The sequence below is a fragment of the Acipenser ruthenus genome, chromosome 23 (genome assembly GCF_902713425.1).
Source record: "Acipenser ruthenus chromosome 23, fAciRut3.2 maternal haplotype, whole genome shotgun sequence".
Taxonomy (NCBI): domain Eukaryota; kingdom Metazoa; phylum Chordata; class Actinopteri; order Acipenseriformes; family Acipenseridae; genus Acipenser; species Acipenser ruthenus.
In genome coordinates this window covers 12,992,154-13,015,043 of record NC_081211.1, presented here as the reverse complement: position 1 = coordinate 13,015,043, position 22,890 = coordinate 12,992,154, and the positions used below count along the sequence as shown (strand labels likewise).

Sequence of the window (22,890 nt, the reverse complement as noted above, 5' to 3'; positions counted from 1 at the left end):
GTACATCAACAAAATAAGACTTAGACAAATTATAGTTGATTTAAAACTAATGTCATGCAACTCAAATGGCAAAATAAATGTAAAATACCAACCAAGCAAAGAACGAAACAGAAGAAAAAAACAACTACATCTGTCTTTGTGTAAAGTGATTTAAACAAATTGCAAAATGAAAAATACCAGACAGGCAAACAACAATTGGTCTTTATGTAGTACAGGTGCACTCCAGTTAGAACGGACCTCTGTTTACAATGTACTGAAAAGGCAGGTCTCGACCAAACATGGATTTCAATGGGAAATTACTCTGGTTAAAACTGACTTGTTTATAAAGTATATTCATTTTCCAGACAGATCTTTTGCTGAGTAATTTAACATCCAGGACAGTAAAAAAATAAATCAGGGCTGTGTTTGTGAAGTCATATGAATAAACAAATTAAACACAATTAATAGATACAGTGACATAATTTTATTATTTATTTATTTATTCTTTAACCAGTAAGTTAACCCATTGAGACCAAAGCCTTATTTACAATATTATATTTCTCCACTGCATCTGTGCCAGATTGTCCAAACACATAAAGCACTGTGTCATCTGCATATACATGACATTAGCAACATACAATGAAAATAATGTTGGGCCCAATATAGAGCCCTGCGGTACACCTTTTTCAATATCTAGAATTGAGGATAATTTACTTGTTGTTTCTGTCATTGAAGTAACCATGGAACCAATTTACAGCTTTATCAGATAGCCCCAATTCCCCCAGTCTCTCACATAACAAGTGATCTACAGTATCGAAGGCCTTAGACAAGTCAATAAAGACAGCAGCTGCCACCTGTTTACTGTCCAAGGCACTTGCGATATCATTGATCACTTTGGTCACTGCTGTTATTGTCCCATGACCAGATCTAAACCTTGACTTGTCAGAGGACAACAAAGTTGTTTGATTCAATAAACATTTAAGTTGACCCAAAACCTCTTTCTCCAAACATTTTGCCAATACAGGCAACGACGATATTGGTCTATAATTAAGAACTTCTTTACATTAAAAGATCCATCTTTATGTACTGGCACAACATGTGCCAGTTTCCACAATGTGGGTAAATTTCCTGTGTTTAGGGACAGAGTGAACAAATCTGTCAAAGGATTGAGATGATATTTCAAGTAATATGGTTCCAATTCATCTGCTCCGCACCCCTTCAATATGTCTACATTTTTTAATAGTTCACCAACAGTTGATGGCAAGACATTACAAAAATTGAATTTATTGGTACCAAGTGCTGTTGTACCATTAAAAGAAGACCTAGAGGTTATCTGGAGGGACACACTTACAAGCATCTTCACAAGACTATACATTCCATTCTACTAACATCAAGATTTCCATCAGGAGGAAGCTCACGGTTAAATGCAGTACTATCTTAAATAAAGTGCCAGTTAAAAGCATTAAGAACATTTTCTAGACCCTGAACTTATTCTGTTCCAGAATTAAATAATTAACCCTAACCTTAACCCACACCTCCCAGATCCAGAACTGTAGACCAAAACCTCTTCAGATTTTGTAAATTTTCTTCTAAAAAATTATTTAAATAAGTAGCCTTTACTTTTAGTTGGCAAGATACACTGGTTTCTGAGTTGCTTGAAAAGGACCTAGTCCTTTTGCTGAACACTTATTCGTGCCTTCATCCATGCTTGATCTCTATTCTCATACAGAGTAAGTAACTCTGTAGTGATCCATGGAGAGCTCTGACCACACACCCAACGTTTAAGTGGTGCATGTTTGTTAATAACCTCAATAAACATACTGTGAAACAAACCCCAGGCCTCCTGTACTGAGGGGACAAGCTCAATTCTATTCCAGTTTAGCATATTCCGATCTTGCAGGAAAGCCTGTTCACTGAAATCTTTAAGCTGTCTTCCTTTCGATTTATTCTAGGATTCAATTTCTGAGCTTTATACTTTGACACAAAAAATTACCGCACAATCACTCAACTGGCCAGATAACAAGCCTGCTAAGCAGACTTTTCTTTGGGTGTTCGTCAATATTAAATCAAGTTATTGCTTTTCAAGGAGCTTTAAAATTAAAGCTGGTATATTTATAAGTTGACTTAAAGGGGAAATCCGCAGTTACATGGAAAATAAAAGATAAACCACACACCTTGCTGTTTCGAATGTATTTGGTCATTGTATAATAATCGTATGCTCCAAAACATCTACATAATGCCACAGTGCCAAGGTCCAGAATCACTCTACTGGAGCATCTCTTCTGAGCTAGCAGAGTTGCCTTCCGCTTGTACTCTCACTTGTACCGGCGCATGACCAATGAAGCGCTGCAAAATAGCCATCAGCTAATGGGTATCGCCGCCAGGGGAGCAGGATTTGCTGAGCTTTTTTATAACAAAGCTGCCGATAGGCCTTCGTGTGCTCTGATGGCAGTGGCCCGTCCCCGCTGCTGCTGACAGCTAGGCAGAACACAGGAAGTTATATCTCTTTTGTCTTCAGCCTGAGACAGGATCGAAGTGGTGAGAGTTGCTTTGCAACAGAATGTATTATTACGGTGTTGTACCCCCTGTTGCGTTTAGCACGGGAAGCAGGCGGCGGCCCCTTCCCTGGGTTTATTCACTGTTCTTTCCTTCTTTCCACTCGCTGAGCGGTGGGCCGCTACTGCACCGGGTTCGGTTGCAGTGTCCGCCATCTCCCTCTCTCTCTCTCGCTCTCTCTCTTTCTCGCTCTCTCTCTCCCTCTCTCTCTCTTTCTCTCTCCAGCTTGCAACTCGGCTGAGTTTGCTCGCTTTTTTATCAGCTCCGACTCAACTGGGTCCGGTTGCTGTTTTTGTTAATTATATGTGTTGTGTATATATATATTGTTGGGAGAAGCCTAGCTGGGCTATCAAGCTAGTACCTTCACTTACTGGTGAAAGACACTTACAATTGTTTTGCTTTGGGAGCGGGAGTGTTGATGACATTGGTATGAACGTTCAGTAACAACGAATTAGCAAAGCGAATCAAAAGTTAACTGCATACCTTTGTTGTTTTAATTGGCCATGATTATTTTGCTGGCGCTACAATGAGGGAAACTACAATGCTTATATTTACGTTTGCTTGGCTTGGGGAGTTGGCGGATGGCGGACAGCGGGGTGGCGATATAACCGGTAAAAATAGCACTGTTTTTATATTGGTGACATTTGTTCAGAGAGAATAGCTGGCGGTATGCGAGGGTGGCGTTATAAAGGGGGGCGGTATAACGCGGGACAACTGTACAAGCACTACGTTAACCCAGGTTTTCATGGATGTGTTTTTGCTATGGTAATTTGAATGTAGCCTTTTTTCCATTTATAGTACTGTTTTAAAGACTTTAGAACCATAACGATGAGTATTGCATTACTGTACTGTATCTTTGTATTATTCACCAATTCAGGGTGTAGATAGCAGGTGTGCATATTTAATAAAACCGTTGAAAATTCAGTTTTCAGAGTTACACACATTTCAGACTGACGAACAACCTCCATTCCCAAGGTGTTCGTAACTCTGAGGTTCTGCTGTAACTGCAGACTTCCCCTTGAAGCCATGTTCTTCATTCACACAATACTTTAAAACTGTTAACTTTTCCCTGATCCCCAATCCAAGTTAAAATCCCCAATAATATATAGCACATGTTTAGTTATAAACTGGGAAATTATCTCCATTATATGTTCTATAAATTCAGCATTAGCAACAGGGTGACGATAACAAGCAGCAATAGAAAGTGGTTTAGAAGTAGGAAACCACATTTCTACAATTAGAACAATAAATAAAATATAATTAATTTAAACATCAAACAGGCAAGTCTCATTAGGACAGTAGAAAAGGTTCAAATGAGAAATCACTTTGCAATCTAATATATCGGTATTGAACGCTCAAGAAAAATCATTATCAGTTGACCCCCCCCCTTCCCAGTGCTAATATAAAAAAATAAAAAAAACTATAAGCTTTTCTTTTTACCCAGAAGAAAACATACCAAATAATGGCTGAATATCTGTGCCATGTTCATTGCTCTGTGTATCAGATTGCAATTTAAACAGCACATTTTAATAAAGCTAATTCGGCACTTTTGTTATTTGTTACTAGAGCATTTCCAGATGGTCTTCTTTTCAAACAGGGCGTGTTTAGAGAGTAAATAATCTGTTTTATTGAATCTAATTCTGGAAATATTTTTCACCTCATTTCATTATCGTCAGTCATCCCTGATTTAATCAGAAAGCAAACGGAAGTAGCTTTATGCTAAAACCAGCTTTTAAAAGGCAAGTCAATAAAACATAAATGTTGAGAATGGGCAAACTTTGTAATAACATTTCTGTCTGAACCTTTTTTTGTGAAATTCCTACATGAAAAACAGGACTTTAATGTAAAGATTTAATCTGACAATTTTATCCAAACACCCCCCCCCCCCCCCCCCCCCCCCAAAAAAAAAAAATAACATCCCATTACTATGTACTATGTATATGGATCACAAAAGTATTATATTTGAACATAACCACTAGCTGGAGCCACAGTGCCCCTACAGGTAATGCAGGGTTTATTCTTTTCCGGCAGGTATTTATTTAGGCAGGTATTTCATTTTATTCCAGCGTTACCCAATTTCAGACTTTAAAAGAAACCCTGTAAACTTAATATAGACTTAGGTTAGGAAAAGATACAATGTTTCATAAATAAACACATTTTCACATGCTGTTTTTAAGGTAACATCAGAAGGAGAACATCAGAAGGAGTCCAGAAAGAGCTTGAGAAGAAACTCCAGGACGTCGGGGTCGATCCACACATCTGGCTACCTAGACTGCGGGAGGAGCTTCACATTGCAAGAGCACAAGCTTTACAACACGTGGGCTTCAAGGACTATCAGAAATTAAAACATTACTGTGAGCATGAATGGGAAAATGAGGCCCTCAAAAAACTCTTCAATATGCAAGAGAATGAGTCTCAGTCAAAAAGGTTGCAGAATGAGCGGTTAGAGGCAATTTAAAAAGAGACAAGAGAAGGCTAGGTCTGCACTCAAACAGCTTCAAGAGATGCAAGAAAATGGAAGACAACAGAATGATGATATTGTGAAGGAAACGGAAAAACAGCTTCAGTCAGCCCTACAGGTACCCAAAGAACACTGGGTGCATTCTGAGGTACCTCTTAAGGATTTGATAGAGAGCATGCATAAGCAGTTAGACCTTGCAGATTGTTCAGTGTTAAAAAGAGATACTATATCTGATGAAGAGGTTTTGAAGTATGCTTCAGGAGGACTTGCTTTGGAGGGGGTTTACAAAACCAATCAACTAGAGGACATGATGGTGAAACGAGAGCGCCTTCTTGATGTCCCTGAGTCTTTCTCTTTCTCCGGCTCTGAACAGATGCCTCTGCTCAATCAACAAGAAGTTTCTTCTCGTGAAGCTGAATCTAGTTTTAGAAAAGCCATGGAAAAAATAGGCCTCAGCATCACTGTCTCAGCCAAAGCTGGCTTTTGGGGTTTTGGTTTAGAAACCAACACAAATGTTAGTTCTTCTTTACAATCTGAGAAAACACAACAGTTAGATTCTACACACAACTATGTTTGCACCACAAAGTACAATTATATCCCACTGGCCTCGTGTTTCTTTGGGAAGGACAAACTTCATCTATCAAATTCAGCACTAAAAGAGTTGAAATACATAGATGAAGCACATCTAAAAAATAATAAAGAATTCAGCAAACAAAGATGTTGTGAATTCTTCAACAGATTTGGTACCCATGCAAACCAAGGGCCTCTTCAATTTGGGGGTATATTCTGGTGGAAGGCATCTTCTGAAGGCTTTAGCACACATGAGATGAATGAGGTGAAAAGGCTGACATCGGAAGCATTGAGTACTTATGTTGGTGCCAGCTACAGTGGATCTGCATTGAACTGTTCAGCAGGTGTTGGTGCAACACATTAAAAATCACAAGGATCTGTAAGTCAAGATCACAGAGAAACTCTTCGGCGTAATATAGAGCTTTCTGTATCGAAAACGGGGTCCAGCTGAAGCAGATAGTCTCTTGCAGTGGAAAGGTGGTCTTATTGCCAGTAACAAGACATGGTGTGTTATTGACAGAGGCCTTCAGATTGTACCAGTGTGGGATATAATCACCTGCAATCATAAGGAGGATTTCAGAGATGCTTTAAAACTTGCTAATAGCAGCATATGACATGGTAACACAGCAAAAGGCAGAAGTTCTATGTGGGGGAGACCTAAACACTCTAGAAGTTGAGGCACAAGCTGTCCTTCATGGCTTTCGCATGTGGGGTGTTTCTAATGCTGAGCATCACTTGATGCAACTGATTGAATTTAAAAGGAAGTTGACTGATGAAACGAAGAATGTGATTGCATGGACCAGCATATTTCTTTCTGATGAGTATTTTCAGGATTTCCTGAGAAGTTGTTTCAACACATACTAATTCTACTTGTGAAAACACAGTTAAAATCAGGTCTCTAATGCGTCATCTTCTGGAAGATGACATCTATAATGTAAGCATAGAAAACTTCCCAAATCGATCCAACATTATGAGATGGATTTATCAGTCCAGCAATGACCAGCCAAGTGAGGTTTTACTATCTGAATTTTCTCAGTTGGCTAAACTTTTAAATGAAGCAAAAAATGACATCCAGGAAACGTCTTACACACACAGTTCTTCTGAGGATACTGTACGTAGCGCAAAGGTTAGAAACACCTGTATGATTACTGATTCTCTCTACTGTTTACGTAAGAATTTAATACAGACACAGAAGACAGAGGAAGAGTTGTTATTGCTCACAATTAGTGCAGCCATAGGATACTCTGATAAAAACAACACCTTTGATTACCTTCTTGGATGGCCAGAAATTAACTTCTTACTCAGTAAACTACAAAGTGCCCACGACAAGTATTGCAGACTTAGAAATGAGAGTGTTGCTAGATCTCAAGCCTTCTTGATCTCAACAGGGTTGACAGTAGCAGCTGATTGCACTGAAGTGTCTCCTAATGAGAAGGAACAACGTTTGGCCTTCATGAAAGCTCATTTGAAAGAATCTGTATCTAAAGAAATTGCAATGCTAATTGACTTCTCTGTTGAACCGGTCAGTGGTTGGGACAAACTTGAGGAAGAATTGAATTCTATTTCAAATGGAACCTACCACGCAGTGATTAAAAAAGGTCAGAAAAAAGAAGAGAGTTTAGCAGAAGATTTGGAGGATATTATTAAAATGAAAACACAGCCAGAGTCAATGCCAAAAGAAAAATGTGTAGCATTAACAAACAAGGAGTGGGGTGTAATAGAAAGACTGGGGCTTCATAAATATTATCCAAAGAAAATGACAACATCAGACATCCTTGTGATTGATAAATCAGCTTTAGAAGAATGCCAGCCCTCCACAGAACAGGAATTGTTGTTTTTTTACCTGCAAAAGCTTTTGATGTTGGACTACAAGGCAAGGGATGTGTTTTGCAAAGTCAAAAGCAATTCAAAGCAAACCACAAGCAGTACTTCAACTGTGGCAATGAGTTTTGATGACTTTTTTGGCGGCCGTAATACAAGGATAAATATCAAAACTGAACATGAACCAGAACACATTCACCCCATGGATGTTCAAATGGCTATTTTTCACTGTGCTGACAGTTTTTTGTGGCAGTACATTTCAACAAAGCTTTCATTTTGCCAGCATGCGCTTCCTTGTTTGGTGCCCAACCCCTTCACATCAAAGACAGAATTTCTTTCATGGTCTTTTGTGCAACTTAAAAAGAGCTGGAAATGTTCAGAAAGGTTTAATCAACAAAGTAAGACAGACAAGTGCAAAAGCCATTCGCTTTATGAAGCTGAACTTCCAACCGTATCATTCATACGGTTTGGTCATTCTCCATCATCGAAATCTCAGATCTTGAACAATTTATTGAACAACCAAAAGCACAATACCTTTTTCCACAGGCACTGCAAAGGCAGTAGTGCACCTTGCCTTTTAATGGATGGGGTTGTGGAGATATCATGGTATTTCCCAGGTGGGAAGGACGATGATGTTTTTGATGACTGTGTTGCATTCACTAATCTTCATGGAGATGCAAGAGAACATGACGAACAGTTAGAATTTTTACTCAAGACTGCAACAATCAATGTTGTCCTTCTCACAGATGCTGATCGAAATGAAAAAGGCAATGCAATTCTGCAGGAACTTTATAAATCTCCAAAGCCCCTAATCTGTCTTTTTGCTGACATGAAAGAAATTTCAGATCAACAAGGGATAAAAGTTATAATAGCTGCTGAGAGCAGAAATGAGGCTGACCTTGTTGAGGATCTTGTAACAACAATTAAGCGTCTATTGGGCACTTCCAAGCATACCTCCAGTATTAAGACATGCACAGGTATTGCTAGGAACCTTGGCTTTCTGATTGAAGAAGACCATGAACACTGCAAGCTGGGCAAGTCCTTAGCAGAGGCATTACTGGCACCATTGAAAAGTGAGAAGTTGTCTGTCATTAAAGAGAAGTACCTACCACTGCAAGGGGAACTATGGCATAAATGGTGCAAGAAAAACAAGGAGCTTAACCATTTGCCGATCAAAGGAAACATAAGCATTGAACAACACAGAAGTAATATTGAACAGGCAAAAAATGACATCAGAAAACATCAGTACAGAAAAGCTTCACCTTTGAACAATCTAATAAAAACATTTCTTGCAAATCTACAGTGCAACTCTGAGGTTACTAAAATGTTTTTTCTCAAATGGATGGAAATATTTTTAAATGATCTTACATCAGAAAAGCTTTCCGTATTTGATGAAATACAACATGAGAAGTGGTCACAGATGCAAACTTTAAAACAAAGTGGGGAAAACATCGATTGCTTACAAAAGGAACTGGACAAGTTATCAACTGAGCGTATTGCTTCTGCTTTCAGCCTTGAACACTTTTTAAGGGAAGTAGGTCAAATTTATGAAGTTTTGGAGTCTCAGTCAATCAAACAAAAAGAAAGAGATTCTCTCCCAGAAATTGCTGCAGAAATGATGATTTCTGGATATCCTATTGAACTGATGGATGGGGATGCTTCACATGTACCCCTGAAATTGATCAGCTCAGTTCTAGACAAAGTCATTGAGAAGCTTGGTGACCAAAGAGTCTTTGTTCTTTCTGTTCTGGGCATTCAGAGCACTGGGAAGTCCACTCTGCTGAATGCAATGTTTGGACTCCAGTTTGCAGTCAGTGCAGGCAGATGCACCCGAGGAGCTTTCATGCAGCTGGTTAGAGTGAAGGAGGATCTGAGACGAGAGAAACAGTTGGATTATGTTCTTGTGGTAGACACAGAAGGACTGTTGGAAAATCAACCCTTAACCATGACAATGAGTTGGCAACCTTTGTTATTGGTCTTGGTAACCTGACCCTTATAAATATATTTGGAGAGAACCCCTCTGATATGCAAGATGTTATTCAAATTGCTGTTCAGGCATTTCTGAGAATGAAGCAGATAAATCTTACCCCTAGCTGCATGTTTGTGCACCAGAACGTTGGAGAAGTTACTGCAGGAGACAAAAATATGGAAGGAAAAATGCAAATGCTGGCGAAATTAGATGACATGTCGCGTACAGCTGCAGAACAGGAGCTGTGTGATGTTAGCTGCTTTAATGATGTAATCAGATTTGAATTTAACACACACATCCATTACTTTGCTCATCTTTGGGAAGGTAATCCACCAATGGCACCTCCTAATCCAAGCTACAGTGAAAACGTTCAGAAGCTGAAACGGATGCTGCTCTGTTCTGTGACACACCAGAATACATTGAAGATCTCTGGCTTTAAAACACGCATCCAAGATCTCTGGAGCGCACTCCTTGCAGAAAACTTTGTTTTTAGCTTCAAGAACACACTTGAGATTGCAGCATACAGGAAGTTAGAGGAAAAGTATGCAGACTGGACCTGGAGGCTGAGAAGTCGGATGCTTGACATTGAAAACAAACTGAAGATTAAAATTGAGAATGACAGAAAGGAGAATGTTAAAAAGGAGGACCTTGAAGCAGAAATGCAGAAAGAATACAAAGATATCACAAAAGACATGGAATGTTATTTTTCTGAAGACAAGGATCAAGTGATACTGATTCAATGGAAAAGAAACATTGAACAGAAAGTTGCAGATGTTAAAGAACAGATAATTGGAGAAACTAAAAGGAAATTTGAAAAACTTATTAGGATGAAGAAAAGTTGTTGGGATTTAGAGAAAAAGAAATCTAAATATGAAGATCAACTGCTGAGACGGAGCAAAGAGCTGGCATTGAAACTTAAAGCCAAAGATTTGGATGGAGATAAACTAGAAAGAGAATTTGAGAAATTGTGGACTGCTTGGGTGTGTGAGGTGTCTTCAGACATGCCCCTGCTAAAAAAAATGGATGTAGAAATTGACACAGAGCAAATTCTCATTGACCGTTTAGTAGGCGAGCCTCTTTTTCCAAGACGTCAGAGTGGCTCATATAGAAACTTACAGTCTGCCTGGGATTTCTCGGATTACATATCGATAAAGAAAAAATATTTCTTTAAAACCACTATCACAACTGAAGAGGCTAACCAGCTTGCCAGAAGGTTGACACAAGACATAATCCGCTGTGTTACTAAAAGCATTAAAGAGAAGGAGCGTGCCAATGTTGATTACAGTCCAACCTTCATGCATGAAATAGTAAATAAAATACTAAAGGATATACAAGATTTTGAATCTCAGGAAAAAAGATTTGTATTTAACAACAATTACAAAACAGATTTATGTTTAATGTTATGTTATCAAGCAGCACTGAGGTTTCAAGAAATGCATAATGCATTCCAATTGGCTAATGATCCACTTACATACCTTAAAAATAAGAAAGTGGACTACTTTGGGATTTTTACGACCTCCTGCAAGGGTGCGACATCCACCACTGGGCTGGCTGACTTTGTAAGTAGCAAATTAAAAGAGGCAATCCATCAGCAGGTCTATAATAAGACAAATAAAGACCTAGCAGGTGAAATCAGATCCAACACTCCTGCCTTTAGGAGCAATAGATTCACTCTGGAAAGCCACATTCTGAAAACTCTGGCAGAAGATGAAAACTTTGATAAGTTTATGAGATACATCCATTTTCCAAAACAGTATTTTGAGGAATTTATTAGCCAGTCCATTGATAACTATTGCTGGGATGGGAAAAATCCCAGAATACTTAAAGTCTTCAGAAAAAGTCTTGAGCACTTCAAGACTCGTGTTACATTCGCAACTTCTAAATCAACAGAAGTGGTTCAAGACAAAAATGGCAATGTTCCAGTGTGGCTGGATGAGTTTTGTGATGAGCTCAAAGAAGACCTAGAGTTCACAAGAGGTGACCTGAAGAGTGTGGAATATCAGGAGATTAAGGATATCAAGTTCCTTAAAGAAGCAATGATGACGGTGCTGGAACATGTTGTTGAAGATTTAGAAAGGGAATTTACTATGAAATCTTCAACAAATACGAAATCATCCAGGACAGAAATACAAGACAAACTGTTTGAACATCTCTGTGGATGTTGGGAGCAGTGTCCATTTTGTAATGCGATCTGCACAAACACAATCTCTGATCATGACGGAGATCACAGTGTTGGGTTCCATCGCCCTCAAGGAATATGTGCTGGTGCATGGTATAAAACTGACAATCTAGTTACAGATATTTGCTCTAGCCTTGTAGCTAGTAACTGCAACTTGGTACTGAGTGATGACAAACACATTCCTTTCAGAAATTACAGAGAAGCTGGGCCCAGACATGCAAAGTGGAGCATTACACCAGACAGCTCATTACAACCATATTGGAAATGGTTTGTGTGTAAATTCCAATCAGACCTGGGGAAAAAAAATATTCAAAAAAATTTCATGGAAAGGGTGAAATTCCAGCTCAGTGGAAAAATATCACACAAAGTGAAGCTATTGAAAGCTTAGAACTGTCAACATAATGTGTTTGACCAGTGAATTTCGGTAACTTTTTAAAATGACAAGTCACTGTTAGGACCTGTGTTTTCCAACAGGTATATTAACTATATCATCCTCCAACAAATTTGTTATTTTAAAAGAATAACAATACATAACATAATATGTGAAGTAAACACAAGTTATTTTTACATTATTTTTCTTTGTGCAAAGCTGAAAATGTATTTGGATTCATTTTGTTTCAATTTGTAATGGTTATATGGAATGAGAAGAAAAAAACTTCCATGTGCCAGCAATATCTAATTAAACTGCCATGTGTACAGCTGTGTGTAATTAAACTCCAATTGCTAATAATGTAGAAGGGGGAAAGAACGCTCCTTTTAATTTCATGATCTTTTGTGTCTCAACAAACTTAACAAAGAATTAAAGCTATTAAATTAGGGGTAAAATTATTCATGTGGCAGCAATGCAGAGTTATTTACCATTAAACTTTTCCTTTTGAATTAAACTTTTTATTATTATTATTACTATTGTATCTGTGGTTTGAACACAATATCATACAAATATGTAGAAGTTTGCTTTATTATTTTCTTCTGTTATTTCTCATAAATGCATGCCAGAGTGACTTGATTGTCTAATTTTTTTTCCGAAGTATCATGACAATGTAACATATGTAATAAGTCCTGTGTGCTCCGATTCACTGAATAAAACTTCAGCTTCAAATGACTTCACGATTGTGTTTGTGTAATAATGACTCTTTTAATGTGTTCTCTTTCAGTTCATTAATGGCATGAGGAAAGATTTTCTTTAGTCAAAATGATTATCATAATATTTAGTTTATTTTACTTTAGTTTCTAAATTCATGTGTAACCATATTTAAAATAATTCTCATTTTTGATAATTTAAAAGTCTTTTCAAGTTTTTCAGCACATTTCATAACAGCATAGTGGTAACCTCAAAATGTTATATTCCTCTTGACCAGGGGGAGGCAATTCCAGTCCTTATTTCTGGTTTTTATTACAACTCCAGCTCTTAATTGCTTGATTGATTGAATTATTTGGCCATATGAAAAAAAATGTAAGATATTTTTTGGGTGATATTTTTCATTTGTTGATTTAAATGATGCACTGTCTTGATTTATTCAAAATACAATTGTATCATACCTGTAAAACATTATAAGGCACTGAGGAGCAAAAGGGTTCCGGTTTCTCTTCTAGTAATCAAATAATTAGGCTAATTAACTAACAGACTAACAGCTTGGTGGTTCCAACAAAAACCAGAAAAACTTTGGCCCTCGAGGACTGGAATTGACTTCCCCTGCTCTAGACCAGTGTTTCTCAACCCTGGTCCTGGAGCCCCCCTGCCCTGCTGGTTTTTGTTCCAACCGACCTCTCAATTACTTACTTACTTGAACCCTTAATTGAACTATTAATTTCCTTAATTTGGCTTTTTAAATTGTGTAATTTATACACAATTTGAAGTTGGAGAATTTTTTTTTTTTTTTTTTTTTTTTTATATACGATTGTATATTAACTTTAAACCCCACTGTTTAAAATAATTTATTGTCTCTGATTAGGCAAATTATTAGTTCAATTAATTGAGAGTAGCTTGGTTGGAACAAAGCCCAGCAGACGCAGTGGTACTCCAGGACCAGGACTGAAAACCACGGATCTACACGATCATACATGACCTCTGATGTCACTTGCAATTTGAAGCTTAACACCTGTGTCTATTTCATTTATTTATAGATACTAATTGCAGAGGGGTTGCCCCTTGTCAGGTATCGGCAGAGAAATTGGCAGCCCAAAGTGATTTAACCCTTTAAGTGCAAGGCTTTTTCCAGCGAAGAAGCTGTGCAATTGTCATGTGGCATGTTTGTCCTCTGTTCTGCCCCAGTCAACCACGTTGGGCCGGGCTAAATACAAGTGGGGCTTGTAGGAGGGGTGCCCCTCTTCAGGTACCTGCAGAGAAATCAGCGGCCCGATGTGATTTAACCCGTTAAATGCAAGGCTACTTATTCAACATAGATACATAAAAAGCGAATAAGATGCTGATGTATTATAACAAAAGATTGGTTTCAGTGAATTATAGGTAAATAATCCCAACTCAGTTTGAAGAGTCTCATACTTTATGATGACATCACAGACACCCTTGATGGAATTATTCTCCTGGAACTCACTGAAGCCCAGCTAGCATTCTATATATATATTCATAGCAAACACTGCGTTACAGTAATGTTAAGGTCGCTCAAACAGAAACCTCAAAAATTAGGAAATCACAAGTTTGACACACAACCTTAACTCTGCGCCATTATGCATATGTATGACATCACATATAAGATCACTGATTACTTAACTAATCACTTTACAGATGCTCTTAAAAGATTTTCCATAGGAACATACCCTGTGTGGGTCTACTAAAATTTGAGAGGGGGAGCTCTATCTTTGTGCTACTACGCATTGAATAAATATAACAGTACAATGTACAATACTGTACTTGTCACATTATATGATACTTTTTATTTACAAATTTTACATAAAAATATTTTTTATCCAGCTCTATCTTTGTTCCTCCAAGTGCAGTATATGTTTGTGTAACAAACAAAGTAAACCTCAAACTCGATGAGTGTTATGTATGGTTCATTGAAGTGATAAAAATTGTAGAAACTGAAAACTTGTAGAAAATGTTTAAATGATTTTATGCAGGAAACAGTGTTCACAAATATTGAAATCAAGAGCAAATTGTCTTAAGGTTTTGGTTTAAACGGCTTCCATAGGAAGAATCTGTTTTTTTTATAAAACCATTTGAATTGGGACCCACTGTGTGTTCACGGTTCAAGTTCTTTTTATTTTTCTTTTATGGTCTACTTGACCATTTAAATAATAATGCTGGCTCTACCCAACTATGGGTATTGGTAGCGTATAAACCAAGGGGTTGCAGTCCTGAAATAATAATTGAGAGCAACGGTAGTTCCTCGCTACAAGTTAGAAAAACTTGGCGGAACTGCCGAGACTCTATACAGCACCAAGAGTTTTGCTGTTTTGACCATGTTGTACCATTCCACTTTAAACATAAAGTTTTAAGCTTACTTAGATCGAATGTGAAAAAAAACGTAAATACCTCTAATACACACTGAGATATAAGTCGTCAAACTAAGGTAAAATTGTCATTCTCCTTTTTTCATCATCATCATCATCATCATCATCATCACCATCTTCCATTCCTTACTCGCGAAAAAAATTCTGTAGCCATGTGGCAAAAAGTTTTGTGGTCTGCCGAAACTAAAATTTAACTTTTTGGCCTAAATTCAAAGCATTATGTTTGGCACAAACCCAACATAGCGCATCACCCAAAGAACACCATCCCTACTGTGAAGCATGGTGGTGGCAGCATCATGTTATGGGTATGTTTCTCATCGGCAGGGACTGGGGCACTTGTCAGCATAGAAGGGAAAATGAATGGAGCAAAGTACAGAGAAGCCCTTGAGGAAAACCTGCTGCCCTCTGCAAGAAAGCTGAAACTGGGACGGAAGTTCACCTTTCAGCATTACAACGACCAAAAGTACACAGCCAAAGCTACACTGGAGTGGCAAGAACAAAAAGGTAAATGTCCTTGAGTGGCCCAGTCAGAGCCCCGACCTAAATCCAATAGAAAATTTGTGGCATGACTTGAAGATTGCTGTCCATCAACGCTCCGTCAACTTGACAGAGCTTTAACAGTTTTGTAAAGAAGAATGGTCAAATATTGCCAAATCTAGGTGTGCAAAGTTGGTAGAGACCTATCCCAACAGACCCACAGCTGTAATTGCTGCCAAAGTTGCTTCCACCAAGTATTAACTCAGGGGGGGTGGAGACTTATCCAATTATGATCTTTCAGTTTTGTATTTTTAATATCTATAACAAAAACATTGTCAATATAAAAAAACAAGTTAGAAAAACGCATCAGCCGTTTAAAGGGGTGATATCAAACACAAAGGTCCAAGTTAGGAGAAGCAATTAGGCCAATCTTGTCAAGCATCAAGCAAATAGGCACAATTGGAAAGGTGCTGGGGCCCAAGATTCACACAATTCTTGCTTCTAACTTGGTGCCTTTTTTTGATCGCTTCACTTCACTTTATCGCTCCACTTGAAATGCTCTTTGTATGACTTGAAGTGACTGAGACACACTCACACACACTGAGGCACACACACTGTTAGGATTTGCCAAGTGGCCAAAGATGGTATTGCACAGAAGCACACAGACAACAGAAGATTTGTTGCAAACTTTCTTTTTTTCCTCTTTATTTTTTAAATGATCCAAGAACTGAACTGAACAAAAGCATATCAAAATAAAATTTCAAAGAAAAAAAAAAAAAACTTTTTACAAAATAAAATAAAAAAACTCCTAAATGCAGGATGATGAAACAAGCAGTAAAACAGTAAAGATATCTATTACTTTGCACAGCCAGGCCACTCATACAGCACCCAGCTCTCTAAACCAGGGGTGCCCAATCCTGTTCCTGGTGGGCCGGTGTCCCTCCTGGTTTTTGTTCCAACTGTACACTAAATTGCTTAATTGGACCTATTAAGCTTCCAATAAGTGCTTGATTGGTCCAATTAAGTAATTTAGGGGGCAGTTGGAACAAAAGCCAGGAGGACACCAGCCCTCCAGGACCAGGATTGGGCACCCCTGCTCTAAACTCTTCTCCTTACGCTAGCACAGCCTCCCTTTTATACTCAGGCTAAAATCACTCCCCCCCCCTTAGAAGAAACCAAAAATCTAACTTTAATTAACTTTAAAACCCATTTACATATCATTAACTACTAGTATATAACTATCTCACCAAGTTATATAAAATCACTAGGTTTTATATTAATTCTACCTAGAATTATTTTACTATAAATGTATAATTTTATTTTTGTATAAATCACAACACCCCTTTACTTTAATCATGGCATGGTCTGCCCTTCAGTTACACACCGGTATCATTAAATCTGGTTGCGCGTTGCAAGCAGGCTTTACGGTAGAAACGAGGTATCATCTGCCCCTCACAAACATGGCGCCTCATTCTACCACTTGACTCACACAACATGGCGCCGCCTATGCACCACACTGATGCTAACAAACACAATTTACAAACAAACTAGTAAGTATTTGCTCTTAATCTCCAATTTAAAATTTAGTTTTACTGGTTTAGACAATTTAGATTACTGAATAACAAACTACGCATTTCTCTGTGAATGTGCACCTTCACCGGGAAACGCGCACTGAGCATTCAGCGCCGCTTTAACATAACTTTGTTTCTGTTTGTCTTTCTTTTTTTTCTATCCTGGAATCCACCCGCGGCATCCTACAACCCCACAGGTAAGTCAGTACTTTATATATACATACTTTATGCAATTGCAAATATAAAACAATTCATATGTATTTAAATAAAACACAATATACAGTATTATTATTTTCGTTGCGTTCTTAAGAAACAGTCCCGCTTTACTCCACAATTCCTTTAAAACACGTTCACTTGTTAAAAGTTTTATTTTTATAAGGGATGGGACGTGAACTATCACACACACTGAGGCACACACACAAACTGACACACACATTGAGACACACACACTGAGACACACACGCACACACACTGAGAAACACGCACACTGAGACACAAACACTCTGAGACACACACAGACACACTGGATCACACACTGAGACATACACACACACACTGACACACACACACACCGAGACACACATACACTGAGAAACACACACACTACAACACACGCAGTCTCAGTGTGTGTAAGTGTGTCTCAGTCACTTCAAGTCATACAAAGAGCATTTCAAGTGGATTGAACTTGCAACATGACGTTCTTGAAGAGTACACGACCTTAGCCCGCTGAGCCACTGCGCATTTCAAGTGGAGAGATAAAATGGAGCGAAGCGATCAAAAAAAGGCGCCAAGTTAGAAGCAAGAATTGTGTGAATCTTGGGCCCCAGCACCTTTCCAATTGTGCCTATTTGCTTGATGCTTGACAAGATTGGCCTAATTGCTTCTCCTAACTTGGACTTTTGTGTTTGATATCACCCCTTTAAACGGCTGATGCGTTTTTCTAACTTGTTTTTTAACATTGACAATGTTTTTGTTATAGATATCACTTATTTTTTTATTTTATCAAATAATGAATAAAGCGAGGGAAAGATATTTGAGAATGTGTATGGTAAATAGACAGACAGACATTACAAGAGAGTAATAAGTAGAGTAATATAAGAGAAATGAGAAGATTTGGAAGTAAAATAATGGTAGAAGGAACTTTTGGACAGTATTGAAAGTGTAAACATTGTATTCTTATAGTTTCATGAGTGGTGAAAACAATATGTCTGTATTATGGTAGGCATTGATATATTGATATTTATGTAGGTACAAAACTACAATGTTGTGAATGGTTCAAAAGGTACATATGCATGTCCGTGCTAAAGGGTAATATACTAACACATTTTAATGCTGGAAAAAAAAAAAAAAAATCTCCTTGATATAGTGGTGTTATGGACTTAGGCTAAGGCATTTGTAAAGCATTAGATCTCTTCATAAAAGGCCATATATATTTTGTTAATGGTTTGACTTCAATAAGTGCATCATTTGCATGCACCCATTTTCCAGTAGCACCCACAGCAAGAACAGACACATAGTGTCCTGAAGTAACACCCTGTCCTTGGTGTATGATAATGGAAGCTAATTGGTAATTCCTGTTGTCCACAGTAATTGTGCTCTTCTGCACAGCAGTAAACTTAGCATTGTGTCATTTTGTAACGGTCCCGTCTGGTTTGGTTTCCCAAAGTCTAAGTTGGACTGCAATCATTCTTCCTGCTGATTGAATAAGTTCACGTTTCACGATTGGAGAAGTTTTACATCGCCTACATTTGCTACCAGGAATCATTGCCCATTTGTCATTTCTATAAATGAGTTCTTCCAAACACATGGAATCTGTACCAGCAGGTACATGTAGAGGATAAACATGCAACACCTCTCGGTTTGATGAGCAGTAGTTACATGTAGTACATAGAATGTCATGACTTATTGTGACTGAAACCATGCAACAACTTAGGTTCTCCTAAGAAGGGACAAATATCCACAGTAGTTAGAGACTACCAATAATTTTGATAAATCTGAAACGTCTTTTGTCAAGTCATTTTATCTGCTCCACAAAGGGTTAACTCTCTCAAGCCCCCCCTCGTTACTCCTCCCTCCTCCAAAAAAACAAACAAAAAAAAAAACGCTAATTTGATTGGCTTAGGCCCTTCCATAATGCATCACTGTAACACGGACTTAGTGCGTGGCTGAGGTCAGGGACCAGCAGAGTGTGTTGTTTTCATTGAAGTGCGAAAGTGCACAAGGACTCGGGAGTGAAAGGTAAATCTCCTGGTTTAAAATAAAAAAAATTCTAGTCATTCTTAAACGGTGTATATTGTGCCACAATTTTCACATTTATTTTAAAAAATAAGAATAAATATAATCAGTTTAATTCGATATTTAGTTTGTGTTTGTTGGTTAATGCGTTGTCACATTATTTCTATCCTCCGCCTTCCTCCCTTTGTAACTAACTTACTCCTTGCTTGATATTTTTGTATTGTGTGTGTAAAAAGCGAACACGAACATATGTATTTGATTGAATGGACAGTGTGACTATCCAGGCGGCTAAATAAATGCACTATATTATATAGGCAGTAATAAAAATATATATATTAAAAAGTCAAATTAAACGGGGTGGGGGGGGGGGGGGACGACGACAGATATACAAATAAATTTCAGTGGGGCGTGAGTAAAAAAAGGTTGAGAACCGCTGGCTTAGGCTGGACTCTGGAAAGACGCTCATCTGATGTTGCCGCTTGCCGGTCAGTCTGATAGGAGTGTGAGCCACTGACTGAATGAAAGCCAGGTGCCGGGGCTGAAGGTATTGTCAGCTCGTCAGCAACATAGTTTGAGTGAATAAACCTACCTACCTACCTACCTACCTATTACGTTAGCGACCCATTGCTAGCTGCTAACCCCACGTCCTTGGTGGCTAGCTAGCTTGTTTCACAGCTAAATCATTATGTGTGTGTGTGTGAGAGAGAGAGAGTGTGTGCGAGTGTGAGTGTGCTTGAGCATGTTTTGATATCGTCATCCAACTAACGTTAGTTAATCACTTCAATTTGGCTTTAGGTGACTAAAGCATAATAGCAACCAAAAAAAGAAAGATGGACATAAGGAAGTTTTTTTTACAAAAAGTCAAAGTGTAAGTAGGAAGATGTTATTAAAGTAATAAACACAATTGATAATGATTCTCATAGCAAATGTAAAAATAATTTACTAATGAAGTTAGCAGAGTCATACTTTCTCTCTAAACAGCATGCATCAATTTATCATTTTATCAGGCGAGTGAAGCAGTGCAACCTGGTAAAAGCAGTACAGAGGCAGGTGGAGAAACAGGGTCGCAGGTGAGATCTGTAATGGCTTAGTGATTATAACAGTGAAAGTGTTACTCAGTTTTGAGATATATTATTGTTTGAGGCACATTGTGATATGATAGTAGGCTAATGCTGTATAGTAATACTCAGCAAATAAAGTTAGCATAGCCATATATTTTCTCTCTATATGACATACATCAATTTATTATTTTATCAGGTGAATGAAGCAATGCACCCAGGTACGAGCAGCAGCACAGACACGTGAGCGTGCATGTGCTCATGCTTGTAGCGCCAGGGGTATTGGTAGCTTACAGTAAGGCTGGGATAGGTTATAATTCAGGTTATTAGTAATTCTATAGCAGGGATGTCAAACCAGCTTCCAGGAGGGACACTTTATCATAGTGTTTTAAGTGTATACCAGCCAACTTCATGTCAATCAGATTGTCCTCGATTCATGTCCAGCATTCATTTCAAGCCACCAGAAGTTACCATTTAACAGCTGTCTCCTAAAAAATTTCTTCCCGGGGGGGCATGCCCCCGAACCCCCCTAGCGACCGTGACTCCGCCCCCCTAAAAATTGTGTCCCCACCAATGTTCAAACCAAACCTACGCCCTTGTGTGTAAGTGCAATGTTCTCTTAGAAGACTGAGGCTTTTGCTGTTCCTGAACATTAATGATGGCTCGGTGAATGAAATGCGCATGATCTTTTACCTTGTGTCCCTTGTGCGTGTTAGTCTCCTTCAAGCTTATCAACTTCGGACAATAAATCCCTCTGAGTGGATGGTACTCTTCAACTGCAGTTTGACATGCGTTGATCCAGGTGGGGTCAAAGTTGATAAGGTGGATACCGCTTAAGGAAGGAACTGTGGAAAGTGCAACGAAACTTTGTCCATAGGAGAAAATGGAGTTACCATGATCCATCATAACTGTTTTTAGAGTCATCCCCTGGCATTTGTGACTGGTGATTGTATCCGCACCAATGACTGGGAACTGCTCTCTAACAATGTAGACTATCCACAATTTCAAACTGTGAGCATAAACGTTGAAAGGTATGGGTGACTCCATTGTTAAATTTGATGGTTATGGTTTTGAGCATATTTGTGTTTTCCAGGTAGTAGGAAACAGCTTGAAGCTTCCTTATTTCCCCATTGATGAGACCAGTGGCAATGTCAATGTTCTTGCGAATTTGCTTAATACAAATCCAAATGTGATACATTTACTACCAAACTAAATACAAATGCAAATATGTGACAAATGCTAAATGGACTTCAAATACTTTCCCATACAACAAATGTTAATTTATTAACATGAATTTGGCAGAGGCCTTTATCCAAGGTGACATACAAGGAAAGCAGTTTATATAATAACAACATAAACACAGTAATCACGTAGTTCATAATAATTAACAGGTATGTACCAATATAGGAAGCAAGTTACATAAAACAGTGTTTCCCAATCTTGGTCCTGAGGACCCAGTGTTTGCTGATTTGTGTTCCAACTGAGCTTTAAATTACGAATTGAACCCTCAATTGAATGAATAAAATGTCTAATCAGAGCATTTGAATTATTTGTAGAAATGACTGGCTGCACAGGCATCAATTAACAACAATCTAGGACTACCTAATGTTAACTCAGGTAAAGTAGTCCAAGATTAGTGCTGATCAGGGTTTGTGAAAGCAGCCAAAAGAGTTGGATATTTCTAACATTGCATAAAGTCACTAATTGTTAGTTCAATTGGGGGATCAATTTAGCTTGCATCTTTCAGGTTAATCAACTTTACCAGCAATACTGAGAAGTCTCTCTACTTTATTATGTGCATTATTATTGAAAAGTGTTTAAAATTGAAATATTTTTGAAGCTTTCCCATGATTTGAAATTCAAATGCAAATTCTTATATTTCAGAATATACAAATACCAAGTCAAATGCAAATAGTTCAGCAGATTGCATTTAAATTTATTATTATTTAGCAAACACCCTTATCCAGGGCAACTTACAATTGTCACAATTATATCACATTATGTTTACATACAATTACCAATTTATCCAGTTGTTTATACTGAATCTAGGTAAAATACCTTGCTCAAGGGTACAACAGCAGTGTCCCTCACCCGGGATTGAACCCACAACCCTCCGGTCAAGAGTCCAGGTATAATGAGGTATAAATACTGCTGTTTAGGAATAGAGCACTTTTTTTACTGTACACACTTTCTGTTTACATACAAACGTTTCACACATCTGTGGTTTTACAGACGAGGCTGAAGTTGGCTTCTTACTGCCAGCTTCTTATTTGCCAGCTTCTTATTCGCTCAACTTCTTAGTAAGCTTCTTATTCGCTGGCTTTTAGTGCATAAATGTATTTGTCTACGTTGAAGAAGTAGCCTTGAATTTAACTGGTGAAATCACTTTCGGCCACCGATTTCTCTGCACCCCCTCTGCAAGCCCCACTTGTATTTAGCCCGGCCCAACATGGTTTACTGGGGAAGAACAGCAGGCAAACATGCCATATATGCCAATTGCTCAGCTTCCTATTCACTCTTTATGTATCTACGTTGAATAA

At 38.2% G+C, this 22,890-nt stretch overlaps 1 protein-coding gene across 1 annotated transcript; it reads left to right on the top strand.

The window, feature by feature from the left end:
• Window positions 1-7,106: 7,106 nt before the first annotated feature.
• Window positions 7,107-12,557, top strand: LOC117419272 (interferon-induced very large GTPase 1-like). Its single transcript, XM_058996635.1, is given in 3 exon segments — window positions 7,107-8,771; window positions 8,856-9,309; window positions 9,312-12,557. Coding segments are annotated over 3 exon segments (4,623 nt in total). The 5' UTR covers window positions 7,107-7,214; the 3' UTR covers window positions 11,924-12,557.
• The last annotated feature ends 10,333 nt before the right edge of the window (window positions 12,558-22,890 follow it).